A 27762-nucleotide genomic window follows, 5' to 3' on the forward strand; every position below is an offset into this window, starting at 1 on the left:
AGACCTCTAGCACTGAGATGCAGCGCCTTAGACCGCTGTACCACTCGGGAGACCTCTAGCACTGAGATGCAGGGCCTTAGACCGCTGTACCACTTGGGAGACCTCTAGCACTGAGATGCAGGGCCTTAGACCGCTGTACCACTCGGGAGACCTCTAGCACTGAGATGCAGGGCCTTAGACCGCTGAACCACTCGGGAGACCTCTAGCACTGAGATGCAGGGCCTTAGACCGCTGTACCACTCGGGAGACCTCTAGCACTGAGATGCAGGGCCTTAGACCGCTGTACCACTCGGGAGACCTCTAGCACTGAGATGCAGGGCCTTAGACCGCTGTACCACTCGGGAGACCTCTAGCACTGAGATGCAGGGCCTTAGACCGCTGCTCCACTCGGGAGACCTCTAGCACTGAGATGCAGGGCCTTAGACCGCTGCTCCACTCGGGAGACCTCTAGCACTGAGATGCAGGGCCTTAGACCGCTGTACCACTCGGGAGACCTCTAGCACTGAGATGCAGGGCCTTAGACCGCTGTACCACTCGGGAGACCTCTAGCACTGAGATGCAGGGCCTTAGACCGCTGTACCACTCGGGAGACCTCTAGCACTGAGATGCAGCGCCTTAGACCGCTGTACCACTCGGGAGACCTCTAGCACTGAGATGCAGGGCCTTAGACCGCTGTACCACTCGGGAGACCTCTAGCACTGAGATGCAGGGCCTTAGACCGCTGCTCCACTCGGGAGACCTCTAGCACTGAGATGCAGGGCCTTAGACCGCTGCTCCACTCGGGAGACCTCTAGCACTGAGATGCAGGGCCTTAGACCGCTGTACCACTCGGGAGACCTCTAGCACTGAGATGCAGGGCCTTAGACCGCTGTACCACTCGGGAGACCTCTAGCACTGAGATGCAGGGCCTTAGACCGCTGTACCACTCGGGAGACCTCTAGCACTGAGATGCAGGGCCTTAGACCGCTGTACCACTCGGGAGACCTCTAGCACTGAGATGCAGGGCCTTAGACCGCTGCTCCACTCGGGAGACCTCTAGCACTGAGATGCAGGGCCTTAGACCGCTGTACCACTCGGGAGACCTCTAGCACTGAGATGCAGGGCCTTAGACCGCTGCTCCACTCGGGAGACCTCTAGCACTGAGATGCAGGGCCTTAGACCGCTGTACCACTCGGGAGACCTCTAGCACTGAGATGCAGGGCCTTAGACCGCTGCTCCACTCGGGAGACCTCTAGCACTGAGATGCAGGGCCTTAGACCGCTGCTCCACTCGGGAGACCTCTAGCACTGAGATGCAGGGCCTTAGACCGCTGTACCACTCGGGAGACCTCTAGCACTGAGATGCAGGGCCTTAGACCGCTGCTCCACTCGGGAGACCTCTAGCACTGAGATGCAGGGCCTTAGACCGCTGCTCCACTCGGGAGACCTCTAGCACTGAGATGCAGCGCCTTAGACCGCTGTACCACTCGGGAGACCTCTAGCACTGAGATGCAGGGCCTTAGACCGCTGCTCCACTCGGGAGACCTCTAGCACTGAGATGCAGGGCCTTAGACCGCTGCGCCACTCGGGAGACCTCTAGCACTGAGATGCAGGGCCTTAGACCGCTGCTCCACTCGGGAGACCTCTAGCACTGAGATGCAGGGCCTTATACCGCTGTACCACTCGGGAGACCTCTAGCACTGAGATGCAGGGCCTTAGACCGCTGTACCACTCGGGAGACCTCTAGCACTGAGATGCAGGGCCTTAGACCGCTGCTCCACTCGGGAGACCTCTAGCACTGAGATGCAGGGCCTTAGACCGCTGCGCCACTCGGGAGACCTCTAGCACTGAGATGCAGGGCCTTAGACCACTGCGCCACTCGGGAGACCTCTAGCACTGAGATGCAGGGCCTTAGACCGCTGCGCCACTCGGGAGACCTGTCGGAACCAGTCCAGGACCTCTCAAATAGGGGACTTAACATCTAAGATTGACTTACCTGTATCAATTTTGTATTAACTGTACAAACTGTCCTAATTTTGCTGGACCCCGGGAAGAGTAGCTGCTGCTTTGGCATGGTGATCCATAATGAAAAGAAATACAAATAGAAATACATAAAAGGTTAAAACATCACTTTATAGAAACATCACTTTGAATCGGTCAGTTCAGAACATGTTTTATCAAGGAGACGCCTAATAGTGTTGACCGTTGATCATTAGATCTCATCAATTAGTGTTGTAGCTAAGACCACTTGGGGTAATTATGAAAGGGTAACAACGTATCATGGTCTCGTGATTAAGACGTCTCCTGTGGACAAAAAATAAATCCTTTTTATTTAGGGAAAATGAGATCAGTAGGCTACAGTTGCTTAGGACTGACCCTTAATTTACAGGCCGGTTTCACACACAAGGATTAAGCCTAGCCCCAGACTAAAATGCCTGTTTTGAGCTGTCTTAACTCAAAGAGACTTGCACAGACTTATCTTAAAATCGTCGTCAATTTAGCCTGTTCTGGATTAAACAAAGTCGATTGCAAGAGGGAGGATTAGAGCTTCTCCAGGACTAAATTAAAGCTTAAATTAATCCTTTAAAGAGGCAGGTTTAACTTCTGCTTAGTGCTGTTTGTGAGGGAGCCTGGACTATTTGTAATATCTAAATTAAGACCAACATGCACTACAGAGGCCAGCCAGACGAGTACTTGTGGATAAGAGTAATCCATTAAATTATACTTTGATGAAATAGCTTTTTGAGACCACTTTCGTATGTACAAAGAAAATGTATTGGAGATATTATCTTTGCTTGAGCCTAGAATTTCCTCTCTGTCTCAAAGAGGAAAGTCATTACCCAATTCTCTCCAAGTTCTGATCACTTTGAGGTTTTTGCATCTAGAATCTTTCATCGTGAAACTAGTGATTTGTGTGGTGCCAGTGAAGCAACTGTGTGTAGAATAGTTCAAAGTCTGCAGGGGCCATTTTGTGAACTGAGGAGTCTTTAACATCTAGTTTCCTGATGCTGCTGGCCAAGCCAACTATAAAGTGCAATTCTATGAATATGGTACACTTCCCAGGAGCGATTGGCTGTATAGATGGATGTCATGTTCCCGTCAAGTGCCCATCAACTCCTGATGCTGAGGAGTACAGGAACCGTAAGAACTGGTTTTCCATCAATGTTCAATGTATGCACTCCCAATTTAGAGTTTTCAAACATTGTTGCCCAGTTTCAGAGAGGAAACCAACAGCGATGTGCTCATACTTAAACCTAATCAGTCTTAACATAGGTGTTCTCATTTAGGCTTATTTACCTAACTCCATGACTCCATAGTCTCCAACTAACTAAGCCAAAACTTAAGCCACATTCATGAAAGATACTTAAATGTCCTAGTTTAACTAGTACACATTAAGGCCGAACTCCTGGCTTAATCTAAGCCCTGTCTGTGAAACCGGTCCTACACTTATTGTAAAGTATTACACTTATTGAAAACTTAATCAGTGGAACCTTTCATTCTGAATACGTGACAGTATACGCGGCACAATGCTTTTGAACATGAAGTCTAGAATTTTAAGTTATTCAATGATACCTTACAGAGGGAGAATTCCTGTTTAATAATTTATTATCTGTGCCCCCTTGGATATAGTTAGATAGAAGGGGTATCAAGCAGAAACATAAAAAATAATGATCCTTGTACTCCACACGTGACCTGGACTCCCTGCTGTTACTTGCATAGATTTAATATGCCGCATACAATGTATTATAGAGAAAACATATAGACAAATCTTACTGCTCCTACTTACGGTAAACCACTTTTTCTATTTTGTGTAAAAGTGAATAAAAATGTACTGTATGATGGAAATGAAAGTCATAGTAGCATCACATCTAAGGGGAGCTATGCTATATGACAGGGTTGGGGTAAATTCCATTTCAATTCCAGTCAATTCAGAAAGTAAACGAAATTCCAATTCAACATGTTTCTCATTAAGAAGCACTGAAGATAATTTGAATGTGAATTTTTTATTTATTTTTATTTTTTATTTAACCTTTGTAACGTCCTGACCAGAGTTCTTATGTGTTTTGCTTGTTTAGTGTTGGTCAGGACGTGAGCTGGGTGGGAATTCTATGTTGTGTGTCTAGTTCATCTGTTTCTGTGTTCAGCCTGATATGGTTCTCAATCAGAGACAGCTGTCAATCGTTGTCCCTGATTGAGAATCATATATAGGTGGCTTGTTTTGTGTTGGGGATTGTGGGTGGTTGTTTCCTGTCTTTGTGTTTTGTCTGCACCAGCAAGGACTGTGACGGTTAGTTCGTTTGTTATTTTGTATAGTGTCTATGTCTAACGTTAGTAGCTTGTGTATTGCACTTTCGTTTGTAGCTTCACGGTCGTTTGTTGTTTTGTATTAGTTTGTCAGTATCTTGTCTTTGTGTTAATTAAATTCATGGAAAATTACCACGCTGCACATTGGTCCTCCGATTCTTCTCTCCTCTCCTCGTCCGAGGAGGAGGAAGAGCTAGACTGCCGTTACAACCTTTATTTAACCAGGTAGGCTAGTTGAGAACAAGTTCTCATTTGCAACTGCGACCTGGCCAAGATAAAGCATAGCAGTGTGAACAGACAACAACACAGAGTTTCACATGGAGTAAACAATAAACAAGTCAATAACATGGTAGAAAAAAAGAGAATCTATATACAATGTGTGCAAAAGTCATGAGGTAGGCAATAAATTGAATAATTACAATTTAGCAGATTAACACTGGAGTGATAAATCATCAGATGATCATGTGCAAGTAGAGATACTGGTGTGCAAAAGAGCAGAAAAGTAAATAAATAAAAGCAGTATGGGGGGTGAGGTAGGTAAATTGGGTGGGCTATATACCGATGGACTATGTACAGCTGCAGCGATCGGTTAGCTGCTCAGATAGCAGATGTTTAAAGTTGTTGAGGGAGATAAAAGTCTCCAACTTCAGAGATTTTTGCAATTCGTTCCAGTCGCAGGCAGCAGAGAACTGGAAGGAAAGGCGGCCAAATGAGGTTTTGGCTTTAGGGATGATCAGTGAGATACACCTGCTGGAGCGCGTGCTACGGGTGAGTGTAGCCATCGTGACCAATGAACTGAGATAAGGCGGCACTTTACCTAGCATAGCCTTGTAGATGACCTGGAGCCAGTGGGTCTGACGACGAACATGTAGCGAGGGCCAGCCGACTAGGGCATACAGGTCGCAGTGGTGGGTAGTATATGGGGCTTTGGTGACAAAACGGATGGCACTGTGATAAACTGCATCCAGTTTGCTGAGTAGAGTATTGGAAGCTATTTTGTAGATGACATCGCCGAAGTCGAGGATCGGTAGGATAGTCAGTTTTACTAGGGTAAGTTTCGCGGCGTGAGTGAAGGAGGCTTTGTTGCGAAATAGAAAGCCGACTCTAGATTTGATTTTGGATTGGAGATGTTTGATATGAGTCTGGAAGGAGAGTTTGCAGTCTAGCCAGACACCTAGGTACTTATAGATGTCCACATATTCTAGGTCGGAACCGTCCAGGGTGGTGATGCTAGTCGGGCGTGCGGGTGCAGGCAGCGAACGGTTGAAAAGCATGCATTTGGTTTTACTAGCGTTTAAGAGCAGTTGGAGGCCACGGAAGGAGTGTTGTATGGCATTGAAGCTCGTTTGGAGGTTAGATAGCACAGTGTCCAAGGAAGGGCCAGAAGTATACAGAATGGTGTCGTCTGCGTAGAGGTGGATCAGGGAATCGCCCGCAGCAAGAGCAACATCATTGATATATACAGAGAAAAGAGTCGGCCCGAGAATTGAACCCTGTGGTACCCCCATAGAGACTGCCAGAGGACCGGACAACATGCCCTCCGATTTGACACACTGAACTCTGTCTGCAAAGTAGTTGGTGAACCAGGCAAGGCAGTCATTAGAAAAACCGAGGCTACTGAGTCTGCCGATAAGAATATGGTGATTGACAGAGTCGAAAGCCTTGGCCAGGTCGATGAAGACGGCTGCACAGTACTGTCTTTTATCGATGGTGGTTATGATATCGTTTAGTACCTTGAGCGTGGCTGAGGTGCACCCGTGACCGGCTCGGAAACCGGATTGCACAGCGGAGAAGGTACGGTGGGATTCGAGATGGTCAGTGATCTGTTTGTTGACTTGGCTTTCAAAGACCTTAGATAGGCAGGGCAGGATGGATATAGGTCTGTAACAGTTTGGGTCCAGGGTGTCTCCCCCTTTGAAGAGGGGGATGACCGCGGCAGCTTTTCAATCCTTGGGGATCTCAGATGATACGAAGGAGAGGTTGAACAGGCTGGTAATAGGGGGTGCGACAATGGCGGCGGACAGTTTCAGAAATACGGGGTCCAGATTGTCAAGCCCAGCTGATTTGTATGGGTCCAGGTTTTGCAGCTCTTTCAGAATATCTGCTATCTGGATTTGGGTAAAGGAGAAGCTGAGGAGGCTTGGGCGAGTAGCAGCGGGGGGGGGGGGGGGGGGGGAGCTGTTGGCCAAGGTTGGAGTCGCCAAGAGGAAGGCATGGCCAGCCGTTGAGAAATGCTTGTTGAAATTTTCGATTATCACGGATTTATCGGTGGTGACCGTGTTACCTAGCCTCAGTGCAGTGGGCAGCTGGGAGGAGGTGCTCTTGTTCTCCATGGACTTTACAGTATCCCAGAACTTTTTGGAGTTAGAGCTACAGGATGCGAATTTCTGCTTGAAAAAGCTGGCCTTTGCTTTCCTGACTGACTGCGTATATTGGTTCCTGACTTTCCTGAACAGTTGCATATCGCGGGGACTCTTCGATGCTATTGCAGTTCGCCACAGGATGTTTTTGTGCTGGTCGAGGGCAGTCAGGTCTGGAGTGAACCAAGGGCTATATCTGTTCTTAGTTCTGCATTTTTTGAACGGAGCATGCTTGTCTAATATGGTGAGGAAGTAACTTTTAAAGAATGACCAGGCATCCTCAACTGACGGGATGAGGTCAATATCCTTCCAGGGTACCCGGGCCAGGTCGATTAGAAAGGCCTGCTCGCAGAAGTGTTTTAGGGAGCGTTTGACAGTGATGAGGGGTGGTTGTTTGACCGCGGACCCGTAGCGGATACAGGCAATGAGGCAGTGATCGCTGAGATCTTGATTGAAGACAGCAGAGGTGTATTTGGAGGGCAAGTTGGTCAGGATAATGTCTATTAGGGTGCCCATGTTTACGGATTTAGGGTTGTACCTGGTGGGTTCCTTGATGATTTGTGTGAGATTGAGGGCATCTAGCTTAGATTGTAGGACTGCCGGGGTGTTAAGCATATCCCAGTTTAGGTCACCTAACAGAACAAACTCTGAAGCTAGATGGGGGGCGATCAATTCACAGATGGTGTCCAGGGCACAGCTGGGAGCTGAGGGGGGTCGGTAGCAGGCGGCAACAGTGAGAGACTTATTTCTGGAGAGATTAATTTTTAAAATTAGAAGTTCGAACTGTTTGGGCATAGACCTGGAAAGTATGACAGAACTTTGCAGGCTATCTCTGCAGTAGATTGCAACTCCTCACCCTTTGGCAGTTCTATCTTGACGGAAAGTGTTATAGTTGGGTATGGAAATCTCAGAATTTTTGGTGGCCTTCCTAAACCAGGATTCAGACACGGCAAGGACATCAGGGTTGGCAGAGTGTGCTAAAGCGGTGAGTAAGACAAACTTAGGGAGGAGGCTTCTGATGTTGACATGCATGAGACCAAGGCTTTTTCGATCACAGAAGTCAACAAATGAGGGTGCCTGGGGACATGCAGGGCCTGGGTTTACCTCCACATCACCCGAGGAACAGAGGAGTAGTAGGATGAGGGTGCGGCTAAAGGCTATCAAAACTGGTTGCCCAGAGCGTTGGGGACAAGGAATAAAAGGAGCAGATTTATGGGCGTGGTAGAATAGATTCTGGGCATAATGTGCAGACAGGGGTATGGTGGGGCACGGGTACAGCGGAGGCAAGCCCAGGCACTGGGTGATGATAAGAGAGGTTGTATCTCTGGACATGCTGGTCTCAATGGGTGAGGTCACCGCATGTGTGGGAGGTGGGACAAAGGAGGTATCAGAGGTACGGGGAGTGGAACTACGGGCTCCATTGCAAACCAAAACAATGATAACTAGCCTGAACAACAGTATACAAGGCATATTGATATTTGAGAGAGACATACAGTAAGGCATAAAGTAATTGCAGGTCTTGATTGGGAGAGCTAGCTAAAACAACAGGTGAGATAACAGCAGCTAGTCAGCTAACACAGCAACAGCAGGTAAAATGGCGATGACTAGGCAGAGAGGGTCGGATTAACTACACACAGAGCCTGAGTTAAAACACAGAGCCGACAGATAAAACACAAATAAACAGAATGGAGTACCGTGAATTAATGGACAGTCCAGCAGGCATCAGCTATGTAGCCAAGTGATCATAGTGTCCGGGGGGCAGCCGTAGATGGAGCAGGGAAGCCGCCACTACGCTAGCACGCGGCGTTTAAAGTTAGTAGCCCGGGGGTGGTCTGCTCAGACGGAGGGGGTCTGCTCAGACGGAGGCCGGTTGAGGGCACAGCGGATGGGGTATTCGTCGGCAGACCAGACGTGGTGGTGCGGCGGGGCGCCGTGTCGACAGAGAATCCAAGCCAGATGGCGAAAGAGGTATTGTAGAATTTTGTTTGCTAACTGGTGCTAGCTTCGTGGCAGTGGCGCTAGCTGCAAGCTAGCTGTGAGGATCAGAAGTAGTGGCTCAGGGATTACGGCAGGAATCCGGCGTTGTTGTGGAGAGACAGTCCGATGCTGGTAAATTGGTGAGTAATATCCAGGCTAATAACAGGGCTGGTGTCTGTGCAGAAGGTAAAAGCTGCTAGCAGTGGCTAAAAATGACTAAATAGCTTGTAGCTGATTAGCTGGTTAGCTACTGGGGGTTCTTGAATGTGTTCCAAAGTTAAAAAGTTAAAAAATAATAGCGATTCCGTATCACATTGGGTGAGGTAGGTTACCGGGAGGTATAATCGAATTAAAAATCGAAAAGAGATAGAATTTAAATTTTTTTATATATACAAAAAATACGAAAAATACAAAAGTACAAGGGAGGACGAAAAAAAACACGCCTACACATCTACGCCACTGGAATGTCAGTGTACTTCTTGAATTGACAGGAAATGGAATTTGACCTCAACCTTGCTCCATGAGAAGAGATACAGTTCTGTTGACTAGAGGCTTTAAAGGTACAGTCAACATGATTTTTGAATGACTACCTCAACTCTGTACCACACACATACAATTAACTGTAAGGTCCCTCAGTCGAACAGTGAATTTCCAACACAGATTCAACCACAAAGACCAGGGAGGTTTTCCACTGCCTCGCAAAGAAGGGCACATATTGGTAGATGTGTAAAAACAACAAAAGAAGACGTTGAATATCCCTTTGAGCATGGTGAAGTTATTAATTACAGTTTGGATGGTGTACCAATACACCCAGTCACTACAAAGATAGACGCGTCCTTCCTAACTCAGATGCGTGAGAGGAAGGAAACCACTCAGCGATTTCACCATGAGGCCAATGGTGACTTTAAAACAGATACAGAGTTTAATGGCTGTGATAGGAGAAAACTGAGGATGGATGAACAACATTGTAGTTACTCCACAATACTAACCTACATGACAGAGTGAAAAGAATGAAGCCTGTACAGAATACAAAATATTTAAAAACATACATCCTGCTTGCAAAAAGGCACTAAAGTAAAACTGCAAAATATGTGGCAAAATGTTTTACTTTATGTACTGAATACAAAGCGTTATGTTTTGGGGCAACTCCAACACAACACATCACTTGAGTACCACTCTTCATATTTTCAAGCATGGTGGTGGCTGCATCATGTTATAGGTATGCTTGTCATCGGTAAGGACTAGGGAGTTTTTCATGATAAAAAAAAAACGGAATACAGCTAAGAACAGGCAAAATCCAAGACGAAAATCAGGTTCAGTCTGCTTTCCAACAGAAACACAAATTCACCTTTCAGCAGGACCTAAAACACAAGGCCAAATAGACAACAGAGTTGCTCACCAAGATGACATTGAATGTTCCGTAGTTGCATAGTTATAGTTTCGACTTACAGTTGAAGTCGGAAGTTTACATACACTTAGGTTTGAGTCATTAAAACTTGTTTTTCAATCACTCCACACATTTCTTGTTAACAAACTATAGTTTTGGCAAGTCGGTTAGGACATCTACTTTGTGCATGACACAAGTCATTTTTCCAACAATTGTTTACAGACAGATTATTTCACTTATAATTCACAGGATCACAATTCCAGTGGGTCAGAAGTTTACATACACTATGTTGACTGTGCCTTTAAACAGCTTGGAAAATTCCAGAAAATGATGTCATGGCATTAGAAGCTTCTGATAGGCTAATTGACATCATTTGAGTCAACTGGAGGTGTACCTGTGGATATATTTCAAGGCCTACCTTCAAACTCAATGCCTCTTTGCTTGACATCATGGGAAAATCAAAAGAAATCAGCCAAGACCTCAGAAAGAAAATTGTAGACCTCCACAAGTCTGGTTCATCCTTGGGAGCAATTTCCAAACGCCTGAAGGTACCACGTTCATCTGTACAAACAATAGTATGCAAGTATAAACACCATAGGACCACGCAGCCGTCATACCGCTCAGGAAGGAGACGTGTTCTGACTGCCCTCGACCAGCACAAAAACATCCTGTGGCGTACTGCATTATCATCGAATAGTCCCCACGATATGCAACTTTTCAGGGAAGTTAGGAACCAATACACACAGTCAGTTAGGAAAGCAAAGGCTAGCTTTTTCTAACAGAAATTTGCATCCAGTAGCTCTAACTCAGTGGTTCTTAACCTGGGTTCGATCGAACCCCAGGGGTTCGGTGAGTCAGTCTCAGGGGTTCAGCGGAGGTCAAGACACACATCCGACTCATATGATTCGTGATGACACGCCCCGCTTGGCCATCATTGGCTGCAGGTGATCACGCTACATCGCTTGGCCTATCTGTGCTGCAGAGAATTTGGTGCGCTCAGTAGTCGACTTGTGACTGTCGTGATGGTACGTCTTGTGATTTCTTTCTTAATATTTTAATCCCTTCATACTTACTATGTCGAGCAAAAAAAGAAAGTGGTCGGACCAATATGTACAATATGGATTCACATGTATAACGGAACGTGATGGGAGTCAGCGTCCTAACTGCATGATTTGCAATGCCAAGTTGAGCAATTCTAGTCTAGCACCGGCAAAACTAAGAGAACACTTCCTTAAGCTGCATGGAGATGGAAAATACAAGAACACAACGCTCGCTGAATTCAAGGTGAAGAGAGCCAGATTCGATGAAAAGGCTACTCTGCCTGTTCTCGGCTTTGTACCCATCAACAAACCGATCCTCACAGGATCGTACGAAGTTGCTTACCTGATCGCAAAGCAGGGCAAACCACACACCATTGGTGAAACACTCATAAAACCAGCTGTGTTGAAGATGGTGAATATCATGCTGGGAAAAGAGGTTGAAGTTAAGTTATCCCAAATTCCTCTTTCAAATGACACCATCAGCGACAGAATAGAGGACATGAGCAAAGACATCTTGGCTCAAGTAGTTGCAGATCTGATTTCAAGCCCGGCAAAATTCAGCCTTCAACTCGACGAGACCACAGACGTTTCCAATCTAAGCCAGCTTGCTGTATTCGTGCGCTATGTGAAAGACGACGTGATAAAGGAAGATTTTTTATTTTGTAAGCCTCTTACAACAACAACTAAGGCAGCCGATGTGATGAAACTTGTGGATGACTTCTTCAAAGACAACAATCTTTCGTGGGATATGGTTTCTGCAGTTTATTCGGACGGAGCTCCAGTCATGCTGGGAAGAAAGTCTGGTTTTGGTGCGCTAGTGAAAGCCGATGCACCACACATCATTGTTACACATTGTATTCTGCACAGGCATGCGTTGGCAACAAAAACCTTGCCTCCAAAACTGGCAGAAGTATTAAAAATTGTAGTGGAATGCGTGAACTATGTGCGAACTAGTGCTCTGAGGCACCACATCTTCAGTGAGCTGTGTAAAGAAATGGGCTCTGAATTTGAGGTACTTCTGTACCATTCTAACGTTCGGTGGTTATCCCGGGGCCAGGTGCTGAATCGTGTTTTTGCCGTGCGTGTGGAATTAGCCCTGTTTTTGCAAGAGCACCAACATTGTCATGCAGGTTGCTTCAAAAATTCTGAGTTCATTCTCATTTTAGCGTACATGGCTGATATCTTCGCAGCTCTCAATCATCTCAATCAAAAGATGCAGGGCGGTGGAGTCAACATCATCGAAGCGGAGGTAAACCTGAAGGCTTTTCAAAAAAAGCTACCGTTATGGAAACGACGAACAGAGAACGATAACTTCGCAAACTTTCTCCTGCTGGACGACTGTGTAAGTAAGATCGAAGATGTATCTGGAATCGGAGACATTTCTGTACCCGCGGAACTGAAGCAAGCAATTGCCACGCACTTAGATGAGCTTGCAAAGTCTCTCGACGGATACTTCCCTACAAGAGAGTCATATCCAGTATGGGTGAGACAGCCGTTCACGTTTAGTGTTGAGACAACAGATGTCAATGATGAATACCTCGATGAAATCATTGAAATTCAGCAGAGCCAGGTTCAACAGCAACTCTTCAGAACAACAACGCTTTCAACGTTTTGGTGTCAACAAATGGTAACGTACCCTGTTATTGCTAAGAAAGCTCTGGAGATTTTCATACCGTTTGTTACAACATATCTTTGCGAGCAATCCTTTTCGAGGATGCTGGACATAAAAACGAAGAAAAGGAACAGACTTTTTTTGCGAAAATGACATGAGAGTGGCACTTGCCAAGGTGAAGCCGCGCATTTCTGAACTGGTCTCTGAAAGGCAACAGCAGAAGTCACACTGATTTGCAGTAAATATTCATTATTATGTTTTTGTTTTTGTGTGAAAATCATGTTTTGATGATTTTGTTCTTTGAACACACGGTGTTGATGTTGATGCACGGTTCATTTTGTGCACCAGTAAAATATATACCTATGTTTTGAATTTGAAAAAATCATATTTTATTTTTCCAATTAAGAAGGGTTCGGTGAATGCGCATATGAAACTGGTGGGGTTCAGTACCTCCAACAAGGTTAAGAACCACTGCTCTAACTCCAAAAAGTTCTGGGACACTGTAAAGTCCATGGAGAAAAAGAGCACCTCCTCCCAGCTGCCCACTCCACTGAGGCTAGGTAACACTGTCACCACCGATAAATTCACGATAATCGAGAATTTCAATAAGCATTTCTCTACGGCTGGCCATGCTTTCCTCCTAGCTACCCCAACCCCGGCCAACAGCTCCGCACCCCCCGCAGCTACTTGCCCAAGCCTCCCCACTTCTCCTTCACCCAAATCCAGATAACAGATGTTCTGAAAGAGCTGCAAAACCTGGACCCGTACAAATCAGCTGGGCTAGACAATCTGGACCCTCTCTTTCTAAAATTATCCGCCGGCATTGTTGCAACCCCCATTACCAGTCTGTTCAACCTCTCTTTCGTATCGTCCGAGATCCCTAAAGATTGGAAAGCTGTTCACCCCCTCTTCAAAGGGGGTGACACTCTAGACCCAAACTGTTACAGACCTATATCCATCCTGCCCTGCCTTTCTAAAGTCTTCAAAAGCCAAGTTAATAAACAGATCAATGACCATTTCGAATCCCACTGTACCTTCTCCTCTGTGCAATCCGGTTTCCGAGCTGGTCACGGGTGCACCTCAGCGACACTCAAGGTACTAAACGATATCATAACCGCCATCGATAAAAGACAGTACTGTGCAGCCGTCTTCATCGACCTGGCCAAGGCTTTCGACTCTGTCAATCACCGTATTCTTATCGGCAGACTCAACAGCCTTGGTATCTCAAATGACTGCCTTGCCTGGTTCACCAACTACTTCTCTGATAGAGTTCAGTGTGCCAAATTGGAGGGCTTGTTGTCCGGACCTCTGGCAGTCTCTATGGGGGTGCCACAGGGTTCAATTCTCGGGCCGACTCTTTTCTCCGTATATATCAACGATACGCTCTTGCTGCGGGTGATTCCCTGATCCACCTCTACGCAGACGATACCATTCTGTATACATCTGGCCATTCTTTGGACACTGTGTTGACAAACCTCCAAACGAGCTTCAATGCCATACAACACTCCTTCCGTGGCCTCCAACTGCTCTTAAATGCTAGTAAAACTAAATGCATGCTCTTCAACCATTCGCTGCCCCAACCCATCACTACTCTGGACGGTTCTGATTTAGAATATGTGGACAACCACAAATACCTAGGTGTCTGGCTAGACTGTAAGCTCCCCTTCCAGACTCATATTAAACATCTCCTATCCAAAATTAAATCTAGAATCGGCTTCCTATTTTGCAACAAAGCCTCCTTCACTCACACTGCCAAACATACCCTTGTAAAACTGACAATCCTACCAATCCTCGACTTCGGCGATGTCATTTACAAAATAGCCTCCAACACTCTACTCAGCAAATTGGATGCAGTCTATCACAGTGCCATCCGTTTTGTCACCAAAGCCCCATATACCACTCACCACTGCGACCTGTATGCTCTCGTCGGCTGGCCCTCGCTACATATTCGTTCCCAGACCCACTGGCTCCAGGTCATCTATAAGTCTTTGCTAGGTAAAGCTCCGCCTTATCTCAGCTCACTGGTCACGATAACAACACCCACCCGTAGCACTCGCTCCAGCAGGTATATCTTCACTGATCATCCCCAAAGTCAAAACCTCCTTTGGCCGCCTTTCCTTCCAGTTCTCTGCTGCCAATGACTGGAACGAATTGCAAAAATCGCTGAAGTTGGAGACTTATATTTCCCTCACTAACTTTAAACATCAGCTATCTGAGCAGCTAACTGATCGCTGCAGCTGTACATAGCCCATCTGTAAATAGCCCATCCAATCTACCTACCTCATCCCCATATTGTTTTTTTAAATGTATTTTTCTGCTCTTTTGCACACCAGTATTTCTACTTGCACATCATCTGCACATCTATCACTCCAGTGTTAATTTGCTAAATTGTAATTACTTCGCTACTATGGCCTATTTATTGTTTTACCTCCTCACGCCATTTGCACACACTGTATATAGACTTATTTTTTTCTATTGTGTTATTGACTGTATGCTTGTTTATTCCATGTGTAACTCTGTGTTGTTGTTTGTGTAGCACTGCTTTGCTTTATGTTGGCCAGGTCTCAGTTGTAAATGACAACTTGTTCTCAACTAGCCTACCTGGTTAAATAAAGGAAAGAAAAAAAAACCTGAACCTGCTCCAAAACCGCCATAAAAAATCCAGACTACGGTTTGCAACTGCACATGGGGACAAAGATCGTACTTTTTGGAGAAATGTCCTCTGGTCTGATGAAACAAAAATATAACTGTTTGGCCATAATGACCATCGTTATGTTTAGAGGAAAAGGGAGAAAATTGCAAGCCGAAGAACACCATCCCAACCGTGAAGCACGGCGTGGCAGCATCATGTTTTGGGGGTGCTTTGCTGCAAGAGGAACTGGTGCACTTTACAAAATAGATGGCATGATGATGCAGGAAAATTATGTGGATATATTGAAGCAACAGTCAGGAAGTTAAAGCTTAGTAGCAAATGGGTCTTCCAAACGGACAATGACCCCAAGCATACTTCCAAAGCTGTGGCAAAATGGCTCAAGGACAACAAAGTCAAGGTATTGGAGTGGCCATCACAAAGCCCTGACCCCCCGCCTATAGAAAATTTGTGGGCAGAAATGAAAAAGTGTGTGCGAGCAAGGAGGCCTACAAACCTGATTCAGTTACACCAGCTCTGTCAGGAGGAATGGGACAAATTCCCCCAACTTAATGTGGGAAGCTTGTGGCTACCCGGAACGTTTGACCCAAATAAAACAATTTAAAGGCAATGCTACCCAATACTAATTGAGTGTATGTAAACTTCTGACCCACTGGGAATGTGATGAAATAAATAAAAGCTGAACTAAATCATTCTCTCTGCCATTATTCTGACATTTCACATTCTTAAAATAAAGTTGTGATCCTAACTGACCTAAGACAGGGAATTTTTACTAAGATTAAATGTCAAGAATTGTGAAAAACTGAGTTTAAATGTATTTGTCTAAGGTGTATGTAAATTTCCGACTTCAACTGTAAATCTGCTTGAAAATCTTGATGGCTTTCTAGCAATGATGAATAACCAACTTGACAGAGCTTGAATAATTTTCAAAATAATATTGTGCAAACATTCTACAATCCAGGTGTGCAAATCTCAAAGAGACTTACCCAGAAAGACTCACAGCTGTAATCACTCTTAGAGACTTACCCAGAAAGACTCACAGCTGTAATCACTCTTAAAGACTTACCCAGAAAGACTCACAGCTGTAATCACTGCCGAAAGGTGATTCTAACATGTATTGACTCAGGGGGTTGAATATTTATCAAGATGTGTTTTAGCTTTGATTCATTATCATTTAGTTTGAGAGAGAGAGAGAGAGAGAGAGAGAGAGAGAGAGAGAGAGAGAGAGAGAGAGAGAGAGAGAGAGAGAGAGAGAGAGAGAGAGAGAGAGAGAGAGAGAGAGAGAGAGAGAGAGAGAGAGAGAGAGAGAGAGAGAGAGAGAGAGAGAGAGAGAGAGAGAGAGAGAGAGAGAGAGAGAGAGAGAGAGAGAGAGAGAGAGAATTGTTTAATATTTTCTTGGCCCATCAGTATAACGGTCAACTGATGGCTCACAGTATATGAATAAGTCATTGAGTGTAGTGGCTACAAGAGCTGTAAATTCCTCCTCTCCTCTGTATATAAGGCAGCGCTACAAACATGGCACCCTGTTCCCTATTTGGTTCACTACTTTTGACCAGGACCCATAGGGCTCAGTTCAAAAGTAGTGCACTATATAGGCAATAGGGTGCCATTTGGGATGCATCCCTTTATATACAGAGCATGAGGCTAGGAGAAAGATGAGACACTGCTGCATCACATTGACATCTACTGTCAACATTTCAGCAGGCTTTCTTTCCCTCTCAGCAGCATGTACGAGCAAGAAATCATTCATCTTTGCTGGTGTACAGTATAAAAAGCATTCATATTTGAATGCACAGGAGTATATTGACAAAGGGAATTGCATACTGTAAATACTATATACTTTAGGTAACACTTTACAATAAAGTACCCTTTTTTTAAATAGCCGTCAATAACGTAGCCATAAACCCTTTATAAACGCGTTATAAAAGGTACCTTATTGTAAAGTGTTACCCACCTTTAAAAGTATATATCTCCAGATACTGATATGGGATTATTGTAAAGTGTTACCCACCTTTAAAAGTATATATCTCCAGATACTGATATGGGATTATTGTAAAGTGTTACCCACCTTTAAAAGTGTATATCTCCAGATACTGATATGGGATTATTGTAAAGTGTTACCCACCTTTAAAAGTATATATCTCCAGATACTGATATGGGATTATTGTAAAGTGTTACCCACCTTTAAAAGTATATATCTCCAGATACTGAAATGGGTTTTGGGAAAGCATATGACTTCTGATCTCAGTTTAGAATTCATGGCGTAAAATATTTATGACAATCTCCACTGCCATACATATGTATTTGTTATTCAATCTATGCAATATATCGGTATTAATATATCCAGTATGTTGACAAGGTTTGAATATATACAGTATGTTGACAAGGTTTTAATATATACAGTATGTTGACAAGGTTTGAATATATACAGTATGTTGACAAGGTTTTAATAAATACAGTATGTTGACCATATACTAATATACACAGTATGTTGACAAGGTTTGAATATATACAGTATGTTGACAAGGTTTGAATATATACAGTATGTTGACAAGGTTTTAATATATACAGTATGTTGACAAGGTTTGAATATATACAGTATGTTGACAAGGTTTTAATAAATACAGTATGTTGACCATATACTAATATACACAGTATGTTGACAAGGTTTGAATATATACAGTATGTTGACAAGGTTTGAATATATACAGTATGTTGACAAGGTTTTAATAAATACAGTATGTTGACCATATACTAATATACACAGTATGTTGACAAGGTTTGAATATATACAGTATGTTGACAAGGTTTGAATATATACAGTATGTTGACAAGGTTTTAATATATACAGTATGTTGACAAGGTTTTAATATATACAGTATGTTGACAACATATTAATAAATACAGTATGTTGACAAGGTTTTAATATATACAGTATGTTGACAAGGTTTGAATATATACAGTATGTTGACAAGGTTTTAATAAATACAGTATGTTGACAGTATATTAATATATACAGTATGTTGACAAGGCTTGAATATATACAGTATGTTGACAAATATATTAATATATACAGTATGTTGACAAGGTTTTAATATATACAGTATGTTGACAAGGTTTGAATATATACAGTATGTTGACAAGGTTTGAATATATACAGTATGTTGACAAGGTTTTAATAAATACAGTATGTTGACAAGGTTTTAATATATACAGTATGTTGACAGTATATTAATATATACAGTATGTTGACAGTATATTAATATATCCAGTATGTTGACAAGGTTTTAATATATACAGTATGTTGACAGTATATTAATATATCCAGTATGTTGACAAGGTTTTAATAAATACAGTATGTTGACAAATATATTAATATATACAGTATGTTGACAAGGTTTGAATATATACAGTATGTTGACAAGGTTTTAATATATACAGTATGTTGACAAGGTTTTAATAAATACAGTATGTTGACAGTATATTAATATATACAGTATGTTGACAAGGCTTGAATATATACAGTATGTTGACAAGGTTTTAATAAATACAGTATGTTGACAAGGTTTTAATAAATACAGTATGTTGACAGTATATTAATATATACAGTATGTTGACAAGGCTTGAATATATACAGTATTTTGACAAATATATTGATATATACAGTATGTTGACAAGGTAATTGTAACAATTGTCGTCCTCGTCTGATGAGGAGTATGAAGGATTGGACCAAAATGCAGCGTTGTAAGTGTCCATGATAATTTATTATACCAGAACACGGAAAATACAAAATAACAAAGTGAAGGAAAGAAATGAAAATCCAAACAGTTCTGTATGGTGAAAACACAGACAACAGCCACCCACAAACAAAAGTGTGAAAACAGGATACCTAAGTATGGTTCTCAATCAGAGACAACGATAGACAGCTGCCTCTGATTGAGAACCATACCAGGCCTAAACATAGAAATACAACACCTAGACATACAACATAGAATACACACCCACATCACACCCTGACCAAACAAAAAATAGAAACATACAAAGCAATCTACGGTCAGGGCGTGACAGTAATAATATATACAGTATGTTGACAAGATATTATATACAGTATGTTGACAAGGCTTGAATATATACAGTATGTTGACAAGGTAATAATATATACAGTATGTTGACAAGGTAATAATATATACAGTATGTTGACAATATATTATATACAGTATGTTGACAAGATATTATTATATACAGTATGTTGACAAGATATTATATACAGTATGTTGACAAGATATTATATACAGTATGTTGACAAGGCTTGAATATATACAGTATGTTGACAAGATATTATTATATACAGTATGTTGACAAGATATTATTATATACAGTATGTTGACAATATATAATATACAGTATGTTGACAAGGAAATAATATATACAGTATGTTGTCAAGATATTAACATAGAGTGTGTTGACAAGGTGTGACTGTCTGTGTCAAAATAAACCACATGAAATGCTTAAAGGGGCATTCTTTGGACTTTTAAATGAATTACATTGTTGTTGATTAAATCCGACATTGCCCCTTTAATGTTCTGTCCTTTGGTTATAATGTCATTAGTAGACCTCCTGTCCATACAGTAACAACTATAATGTAGGAGCACAAATAACATATCACTATAGAAACGACAACTACAGAGCTATAGCTCGTGGTCTGTCTGTGGCATCCGTATCTAACTCGGCCATTGCACATTGTTCCTTCATTATCGAAATCAATTACTTCACTAGCCTTTTCGGGCATGTTACATTTTTTTCCTGACCACTAATTTCTAATTTCCCATAATAAAATAACTAGAGCGACAAGGATCACTGTGGACAATGTACCATACTGCAACTTATACTGGACTCTTATTTCCCTATGCTGTGGATGTTGTCAAGATCGATTGTATTGTCCTCAGATTACCCTGCACACTATATCAAACCATCTCTTTATTCCTTACCCTAGAGTCTATATCCAGGACCATGTGATACAGGAAGCGGCTACATGTTTTACATCCCTTATTTACATTTTAATCTGCATTTTATTTTACAAGTAAGAATTTGATGTGTTTGAAAACTGATCAGCACTGGCAGTTTATCGACCTTGACGGTTCACCACTAATGCTGCGTTTTTCTACTAGTATGAGGAGGACTGAACGGAGAGAATCATTATTCTGCATGGTCGAGTGCCTGCATTGAGAGATAGAGCCTCTTTCCCTATGGGATGCCGTGAGACGTGGGGGGACAGTAGTGTGTAGGCAGATGTGATGTGCTGTGTGTTTGTGTGTGTGTGTGTGTGTGTGTGTGTGTGTGTGTGTGTGTGTGTGTGTGTGAGTGTGTATATATGGTCATGTGCTTGTGTGTGCTTCTTGTATGATAGCATAGCGTGAGGCTTGCAGTGAGGAACCCTGCTACTAGAGATGATATAGTACTGTCGTTCTTTTCTTCCCTTCCCTCAGAGAAGAGATGATTTACTTGGTTAAGCTGTGACCTCATCATGCTGTGTGTATGATACCCCCACCCCCTTCTCCCTCTCTCCCCCTCCCTTTGGTGAGGGGCTGGGGCTGCCTAGTCCAACATTATCAGCTACTGGATACTGGGATGGGCATTTCTGTTTCGGGTTCCTCTGTGTGTGTGTGTGTGTGTGCAGTGAGGACACGGAGCGAGTGAGCGAGACCAAGAAGACAAGCGAGGGAGGGAGCGTGTGTCATGTATGTGCGTTAACTGAGCTAACAGGGAGCATCAGGAGGAACAGCAGCTGAAACAGAGAGAGAGAGAGAGACACAGAGAGTGAGAGAGAGAGAGAGACAGCGAGAGAGACACAGAGGGAGAGAGAGAGAGCCATAGAGAGAAAGAGAGACATAGAGAGAGAGCGAACGAGAGAGAGAGAGAGAGAGAGTTGGAGGGAGGAGGAAAATAAGCCCAGGCACAGGGAGACAAAAGCTGCAGAGAGAGAGAAGACTGTTCCCTTCTTGCCCTCCACTAAAAGAACAACGGAGGAGGAGGAAGAAGAAGACAAAAGGAGGAGGGAGGCGTACAGTACTGAACATACTGGAACTGAATTCATAGGCTCCTTTTTCTTTACCCTCCTCCATGTTTTAGGGGGATTCTACACTAGTACATTTGACTGCTGGCTTCTTCTTCATCTCTAAAAAGAAAGAAAGAAAGAAAGAAAGAAAGAAAGAAAGAAAGAAAGAAAGAAAGAAAGAAAGAAAGAAAGAAAGAAAGAAAGAAAGAAAGAAAGAAAGAAAGAAAGAAAGAAAGAAAGAAAGAAAGAAAGAAAGAAAGAAAGAGAGGAGGATGTCGGGGAAGAAAGAGTTTGATGTGAAACAGATCCTCAGGCTGCGTTGGCGCTGGTTTAGTCATTCATCCCAGAGTTCTGCCGGTGGAGGAGGAGGAGGTGGAGGAGGTGGAGGAGGATACCTCCAGGAGAGCTTTGATCACAGAGGGACCCCAGTCCAGGGCAGGCTGAAGAGTCACTCCCGGGACAGAGGTGGCAGCGGTGGGGGACTCTGGAAGCAGAACAGCAACAGTCCGGTCCATAGTATCCTGGCCCCCACGCCTGTCTATGTCAGAGCCAGTAATCAATCATGGCACCAGCAGAACATTATTCAGCACCTGCAGCAGCAGGGCGGCCACGAGCTCCCGAAGAACAGCAGCTCACCTAACAACACCAGGAAGGAGGACTGCTCCAAGAGCAGCCAGGAGAATTTGAAGAGTGTAGAGGAATCCTCGGAGGCGGAAGCAAGACACAGGTATGGCAACGCAAGAGACACGTATGGATAGAACTGAGTCAAAACAATCATAGATTAAGAACCAAGTTCGGTAAAGCCAGAGGCAGTTGTATTTTCCAAGAGGTAACAGCTTTAGCACCTTGTTACCTCCACAGTAGGCCAGTGGTGTAAATAACTTCATAAGTAAAAATACTGGAAAGTATTACTTACAGTAAGTCGAATTCTGGGGTATCTGTACTTCACTTTACTATTTATATTGTTGACAACTTTTACTTTTAATTCACTACATTCCTAAAGAAAATAATGTATTTTTTACTCCGTACATTTTCCCTGACACCCAAAAGTACTTGTTACATTTTGAATGCTTAGCAGGACAGGAAAATGATCTAATTCGCACACTTTTCAAGAGAACATCCCTTGTCATTCCTACACATGCTTCATTTGTAAATGATGTCTGTATTGGAGTGTGCCCCTGGCTATCCATAAATAAAATAAAAATAGAAAATGGTGCCGCCTGGTTTGCTTAATATAAGGATATTGAAATGACTTATACTTTTGATACTTAAGTATATTTTAGCAATTACATTTACTTTGAATACTGAAGTATATTTAAAACCAAATACTTTTAGATTTTTTCTCAATTTTACTTGGTGACTTTCACTTTTACTTGAGTTATTTTCTATTAAGGTACCTTTACTTTTACTCAAGTACGACAATTGGATACTTTTTCCACCAATGTAGTAAGCTATGGTGGAGATTCACAAAACAAGTCTGCATTGACAAATTGCAAAATGTTAGCCTGCCATTATTCCAAATAGGTGAAAGCCTAAATTGAGTTGCATTATTTTGTGAGTCCATTTTTGTAATATTTGTTTTATTATTACGATACTTATTGTCATTCAAATACAAATACAATTATCAGATTATTTTTGTATTTTGTTGTTTTATTTATGGGTAATTTTCAGCATGAGTTACCATTGATTAAGTATACAGTTCACTATGATGATTCACTATACAGTTCACTATGATGATTCACTATACAGTTCCCCATGATGATTAACTATACAGTTCCCCATGATGATTAACTATACAGTTCCTCATGATGATTAACTATACAGTTCACCATGATGATTAACTATACAGTTCACCATGATGATTAACTATACAGTTCCTCATGATGATTAACTATACAGTTCCCCATGATTAACTATACAGTTCCTCATGATGATTAACTATACAGTTCCCCATGATGATTAACTATACAGTTCACTATGATGATTAACTATACAGTTCACTATGATTAACTATACAGTTCACCATGATGATTAACTATACAGTTCCCCATGATGATTAACTATACAGTTCACCATGATGATTAACTATACAGTTCCTCATGATGATTAACTATACAGTTCACTATGATGATTAACTATACAGTTCACTATGATTAACTATACAGTTCACTATGATGATTAACTATACAGTTCCCCATGATGATTAACTATACAGTTCACTATGATTAACTATACAGTTCACCATGATGATTAACTATACAGTTCCCCATGATGATTAACTATACAGTTCCCCATGATGATTAACTATACAGTTCCTCATGAGGATTAACTATACAGTTCCCCATGATGAATAACTATACAGTTCCCCATGATTAACTATACAGTTCCTCATGATGATTAACTATACAGTTCCCCATGATGATTAACTATACAGTTCCTCATGATGATTAACTATACAGTTCACTATGATTAACTATACAGTTCCCCATGATTAACTATACAGTTCCCCATGATGATTAACTATACAGTCCCCCATGATGATTAACTATACAGTTCACTATGATGATTCACTATACAGTTCCTCATGATGATTCACTATACAGTTCACTATGATTAAATATACAGTCCCCCATGATGATTAACTATACAGTTCCCCATGATTAACTACACAGTTCACTATGATTAACTATACAGTTCACCATGATGATTCACTATACAGTTCACTATCATTAAATATACAGTTCCCCATGATGATTAACTATACAGTTCCCCATGATGATTAACTATACAGTTCCTCATGATGATTAACTATACAGTTCACTATGATTAACTATACAGTTCACTATGATGATTAACTATACAGTTCCCCATGATGATTAACTATACAGTTCACTATGATTAACTATACAGTTCACCATGATGATTAACTATACAGTCCCCCATGATGATTAACTATACAGTTCACTATGATGATTAACTATACAGTTCACTATGATGATTAACTATACAGTTCACTATGATTAACTATACAGTTCACCATGATGATTAACTATACAGTCCCCCATGATGATTAACTATACAGTTCACCATGATTAACTATACAGTTCACCATGATTAACTATACAGTCCCCCATGATGATTAACTATACAGTTCACTATGATGATTAACTATACAGTTCACTATGATGATTAACTATACAGTTCACTAAGATTAACTATACAGTTCACCATGATGATTAACTATACAGTCCCCCATGATGATTAACTATACAGTTCACTATGATGATTAACTATACAGTTCACTATGATTAACTATACAGTTCACCATGATGATTAACTATACAGTCCCCCATGATGATTAACTATACAGTTCCCCATGATGATTAACTATACAGTTCCCCATGATGATTCACTATACAGTTCACTATGATGATTAAATATACAGTTCACCATGATGATTAACTATACAGTTCACCATGATGATTAACTATACAGTTCACTATGATTAACTATACAGTTCACCATGATGATTAACTATACAGTTCCCCATGATTAACTATACAGTTCCTCATGATGATTAACTATACAGTTCCCCATGATGATTAACTATACAGTTCACTATGATGATTAACTATACAGTTCACTATGATTAACTATACAGTTCACCATGATGATTAACTATACAGTTCCTCATGATGATTAACTATACAGTTCACTATGATTAACTATACAGTTCACCATGATGATTAACTATACAGTTCCCCATGATTAACTATACAGTTCACCATGATGATTAACTATACAGTTCACCATGATTATTAACGATACAGTTCACTATGATTAACTATACAGTTCCTCATGATGATTCACTATACAGTTCACCATGGTGATTAACTATACAGTTCACTATGATTAACTATACAGTTCCCCATGATTAACTATACAGTTCACTATGATTAACTATACAGTTCCCCATGATGATTAACTATATAGTTCCCCATGATTAACTATACAGTTCACCATGAGGATTAACTATACAGTCCCCCATGATGATTAACTATACAGTTCACCATGATGATTAACTATACAGTTCCTCATGATGATTAACTATACAGTTCACCATGATGAATAACTATACAGTTCCCCATGATGATTAACTATACAGTTCACTATGATTAACTATACAGTTCACCATGATGATTAACTATACAGTTCCCCATGATGATTAACTACACAGTTCCCCATGATTAACTATACAGTTCCCCATGATGATTAACTATACAGTTCACTATGATGATTAACTATACAGTTCCCCATGATGATTAACTATACAGTTCACTATGATTAACTATACAGTTCACCATGATGATTAACTATACAGTTCCCCATGATTAACTATACAGTTCACTATGATTAACTATACAGTTCCTCATGATGATTAACTATACAGTTCCCCATGATGATTAACTACACAGTTCACTATGATTAACTATACAGTTCACCATGATGATTAACTATACAGTTCACTATGATTAACTATACAGTTCCCCATGATGATTAACTACACAGTTCACTATGATTAACTATACAGTTCACCATGATGATTAACTATACAGTTCCCCATGATTAACTATACAGTTCACTATGACTAACTATACAGTTCACCATGATGATTAACTATACAGTTCCTCATGATGATTAACTATACAGTTCCCCATGATGATTAACTATACAGTTCACTATGATGATCAACTATACAGTTCACCATGATGATTAACTATACAGTTCCTTACGATTAACTATACAGTTCACTATGATTAACTATACAGTTCACTATGATTAACTATACAGTAGCTAATAAATTAGCTGTGTAGCTACTGAACTCCAACTGGTACAGCTGCCTTTATAACTCACCTGGGGCGTAGTTCACTGGTACAGCTGTCTTTATAAATCACTTGGGGCGTAGTTCACTGGTACAGTTGTCTTTATAACTCACCTGAAGAGTAGTTCACTGGTACAGCTGTCTTTATAACTCACCTGGGGAGTAGTTCACGGGTACAGCTGTCTTTATAACTCACCTGGGGGGTATTTCACTGGTACAGCTGTCTTTATAACTCACCTGGAGAGTAGTTCACTGGTACAGCTGTCTTTATAACTCACCTGGGGAGTAGTTCACTGGTACAGCTGTCTTTATAACTCACCTGGGGTGTAGTTCACTGGTACAGCTGTCTTTATAACTCACCTGGAGAGTAGTTCACTGGTACAGCTGTCTTTATAACTCACCTGGGGAGTAGTTCACTGGTACAGCTGTCTTTATAACTCACCTAGGGGGTATTTCACTGGTACAGCTGCCTTTATAACTCACCTGGGGAGTAGTTCACTGGTACAGCTTTCTTTATAACTCACCTGGGGGGTAGTTCTCTGGTACAGCTGCCTTTATAACTCACCTGGGGGGTAGTTCACTGGTACAGCTGTCTTTATAACTCACCTGGGGAGTAGTTCACTGGTACAGCTTTCTTTATAACTCACCTGGGGCGTAGTTCACTGGTACAGCTGTCTTTATAACTCACCGGGGGAGTAGTTCACTGGTACAGCTGTCTTTATAACTCACCGGGGGAGTAGTTCACTGGTACAGCTGTCTTTATAACTCACCTGGGGCGTAGTTCACTGGTACAGCTGTCTTTATAACTCACCTGGGGCGTAGTTCACTGGTACAGCTGTCTTTATAAATCACCTGGGGCGTAGTTCACTCATACAATCTACTCTACAGGACAAAGATACACAAATCAATAGAATATCTTAAAATTCAGTTTGACAGACAACTTTGTGTTTTTGTGCAGATATGGCTTCCTATGCTTTTTGCTTTATTCCTGTGAGAATAAAGAAGTATATATTCAGTTTGACTCAACATGGTCCTCAGCTCAGACAGCAGCAGCAACAGAGACTTTAGTGCACATTAATGTATTCATCCTGGGAGTTAAAGTGGTTACAGGAAGAACACCCATTACATCAGAGAGAGGATAGAACACAGTCACAGGCAGACAGACAGACTTTATAAAACAGACAGAGAGAGAGGAGAGAACACAGTAACATGCAGACAGACAGGCTTTATTAAACAGCCAGAGAGAGAGGAGAGAACACAGTAACAGGCAGGCTTTATAAAACAGTAAGAGAGAGAGAGAGAGAGAGAGAGGGAGAGAGAGAGAGAGGGAGAGAGAGAGAGAGAGAGAGAGAGAGAGAGAGAGAGAGAGAGAGAGAGAGAGAGAGAGAGCATACAGGCAGACAGACAGGCCTTATTAAACAGTAAGAGAGAGAGAGAGAGAGAGAGAGAGAGAGAGAGAGAGAGAGAGAGAGAGAGAGAGAGAGAGAGAGCATACAGGCAGACAGACAGGCCTTAT

The 27762-nt window shown here is 42.0% G+C and overlaps 1 protein-coding gene across 4 annotated transcripts in view; it reads left to right on the forward strand.

Annotated features, from left to right (window-relative positions):
• The window catches only part of LOC120062407 (kelch-like protein 4), a 113614-nt gene that overhangs the window by 14010 nt on the left and 71842 nt on the right, over positions 1-27762 (forward strand). For 3 of the 4 annotated variants that reach the window (XM_039012367.1, XM_039012368.1, XM_039012370.1), the window contains exon 1: positions 19703-22091. The exons of the other annotated variant lie outside the window; for it this stretch is intronic. In XM_039012367.1, the coding sequence (XP_038868295.1) occupies positions 21637-22091 (455 nt within the window). In that variant the 5' untranslated portion in view covers positions 19703-21636. Of the gene's footprint in view, positions 1-19702; positions 22092-27762 lie in introns of those variants that run through there. 4 annotated transcript variants of the gene reach the window in all.

Source organism: Salvelinus namaycush, chromosome 17, assembly GCF_016432855.1.
Source record: "Salvelinus namaycush isolate Seneca chromosome 17, SaNama_1.0, whole genome shotgun sequence".
Classification (NCBI taxonomy): domain Eukaryota; kingdom Metazoa; phylum Chordata; class Actinopteri; order Salmoniformes; family Salmonidae; genus Salvelinus; species Salvelinus namaycush.